Source organism: Elephantulus edwardii, unplaced genomic scaffold (genome assembly GCF_000299155.1).
Source record: "Elephantulus edwardii isolate Elephantulus edwardi_28Jun2011 unplaced genomic scaffold, EleEdw1.0 scaffold00069, whole genome shotgun sequence".
In the NCBI taxonomy this organism is placed as follows: Eukaryota; Metazoa; Chordata; class Mammalia; order Macroscelidea; family Macroscelididae; genus Elephantulus; species Elephantulus edwardii.
Genome location: NW_006399819.1, coordinates 12,038,954 through 12,041,595, shown reverse-complemented (window position 1 = coordinate 12,041,595; position 2,642 = coordinate 12,038,954). Strand labels below are relative to the sequence as shown.

At 38.5% G+C, this 2,642-nt stretch overlaps 1 protein-coding gene across 1 annotated transcript in view; it reads right to left on the bottom strand.

The window, feature by feature from the left end:
* PIGK (phosphatidylinositol glycan anchor biosynthesis, class K) overlaps positions 1 to 2,642 on the bottom strand; it is a 225,442-nt gene that overhangs the window by 138,112 nt on the left and 84,688 nt on the right. The window contains exon 3 of the mRNA XM_006888612.1: positions 2,216 to 2,351. Within this exon, the coding sequence (XP_006888674.1) occupies positions 2,216 to 2,351 (136 nt within the window). The remainder of the gene's footprint in view (positions 1 to 2,215; positions 2,352 to 2,642) is intronic.

Here is a 2,642-nt window from a genome sequence, read left to right as displayed (position 1 = left end):
CTTCAGCTCCTTCAGCTTAACAAATGCTGAGAGCTAGTTCAGCCCTTCTGATTTTCTGACTCCAGCTCTTTACATATTTCATTATAATACTTTGTCTTCCGATGCTGCCCTTTGAAATCTTCTGTTCAGTTCCTTAATTTCTTGATTTTTTCTATTTGCTTTGATTTCTCGGCACTCTAGTGCAATATTCAGAGTCCTTTCTGATATCATGTTGGTCTTTTCTTCCTCCTCTTTCTTTGTAATTACTCCCTGCATTTTTCCTGGATGATAATCTTTATATCCTCCCACAGCTCATCTGTTCTTGCTCATTAGTGTTCAAGGGCTCAAACCTGTTCCTGAGATTGTTTTGCAATTCAGGTGGGTAGACTCAAGGTAAAACTTTGGTTCCCGTGGATTTGATTTAATTTTCCTTAGCTTCAGCTTGAACTTGCATATGAGTAGTTGGTGGTCTGTGCCACAAACAGCTCCTGGCCTGGTTTTCAAAGCTGATATAGGGCTTCTCCAGTGGTTCTTTCCACAGATGTAATCGATCTGATTCCTATTCATACCATCAGGTGAAATCCATGTCGATAGCCCGTGTTTATGTTTTTTTATAAAAAAGTATTTGCAATGAATAAATTGTTGATTGTACAGAATTCTGTCATTCTGTCTCCAGCTTCATTTCTGTCTCCAATTCCATATTTTCCAGCAACTGATTCTTCTTCCCAACTTTTGCATTCCGGTCACCAATTGTTATTAACGCATCTTGCCTGCATATTCAATTGATCTGATTGCAAAAATTGGTAGAAATCTACTTCCTCGTCTTTGGCTCTGGTTGTTGATGAATACATTTGGATGATGGTGGTATTCACTGGACTTCCTTGTAAGTGTATGGATATTATCCTATTACTCACAACACTGCATTTCAAGTTAGCTCTAGATATTACTTTTTTAACTATGAAAGCAATCCCATTTTTCCTCATCTTTTCATTTCCAGCACAGATCTTCTGATCATCTGACTCAAAGCACTCCAGGCCAGTCCATCTCATTTCACCAATACCTAGTGTATCAACATTAATGAGTTCCATTTCTTTAACAATGCCTAATTTTCCTACCTGCATAGTTCTTGTTGTTGTTGTTGTTGTTGCTGTTATGAGGTGTTGAGTCAAATATAATTCATAGTGACCCTATGAAAACCAGATCTGAACCCTGTCCCATCCTGTCCCATCTTCACATTTCCTGACACATTAGAGGCCACTGCGGCAGTCACTGTATCAATCCACTTGGTCCAAAGTCTTTTCCATTTGTTCACCCTCCGCCCTCCCAAGCATCATGTCATTCTCTCCAAGGAACAGCCACTCTTAGCAATAAGCCCAAAGTATTTGAGGTGAAGCTCCTCCATCTTTGCCTCCTGCTGCACCCTCTCCAAGACATATATGTTAGGCTATCCATGGGATGTTTAGTACTCATCTCCAAGATCATTCTTCAAACACATCAATTTTTCTGTCATCCTTACTGTCCAGCTCTCAGATGCTTACCAAGTGATTAGAAAGACTACTGCCTGAATCAGACATACCTTGGTCCTCAAACTGACATCATTACTCTTCAATAATTTCGAGAGGTCCCTAACTGTAGACTTTGCCAGTGCAGTACATCTCCTGATTTCCTGACTGATGGTTCCAAAGGTATTAATTGTAGATTAAAGCGAAGATGAAGTTGTTGACAGATTCAATCTTTTCTCCATCCATCATGATGGTGCCTACACTCCAGTAGAAGAATCTTTTTTCCCCCTTTACTAGAAATGTAGAAACTAGAATTTTAAATTGGACAAGAAAACAAATAATTTATATACTGTAAGAAAAAAGTGTTATCACCTAGGGTCACTGTAAGTCGAACTCTACTCGACAGCATCTAACAACAAAACCAAATGTAGTATGTGAAACTTTATTAAACTCTAACACAGAAGTCAGCATAAAGATTTTCTGTCTTGAGATACATACATCAGAATGTTTTCACTGTTTTCCACATGCACTGTTTCCTTAAAGTGAACTCCAGAGTCAAACTTACACTGAATAAAGATCCAATGATAATTTCATACAAGTTAAAAGGAAAAGATATTTTTATTATATATCACTATTTTTAAGCTTAAAAGTTAACTACAACTCAAAAATATATCACTCTTTGGAGCTTAACCATTAACTATAACTCAAAAATAATGCTCAATTAAACAGTTTACCTCATAGCTTCTATAATCCACTTCTACATCATCTCCATATACATTTAATTCCATGTTCTTGTGACTATACACTGTGGCTGGCTTGGGATTTCTAGGGTTACATGCCATATCATCTGCAAGCATGAGGACAATGTGACTGGAAATACAGGAAAGAAAAAAAAAGCCAATAAATACACAACAAATAATAACAAAAAAAGTTAACCACAGATAAACTTATTAATACAATGCGAAAACAATCTTTTTTCTTTTCTTTCTTAAAAATAACTATACTACACACCCCTGCATCTCTGACCCACGACCCCCATCTTCAGGTACTGCATTGCTCCCCCCCGACCCGGCTCGCGCCCCCCCCAGCTCTGAACTTTGGGACTGGCCAAGGGCTGTGCGCAGACGCAGTGAACGCTGGGAGTGGACTTGAATCGGGACA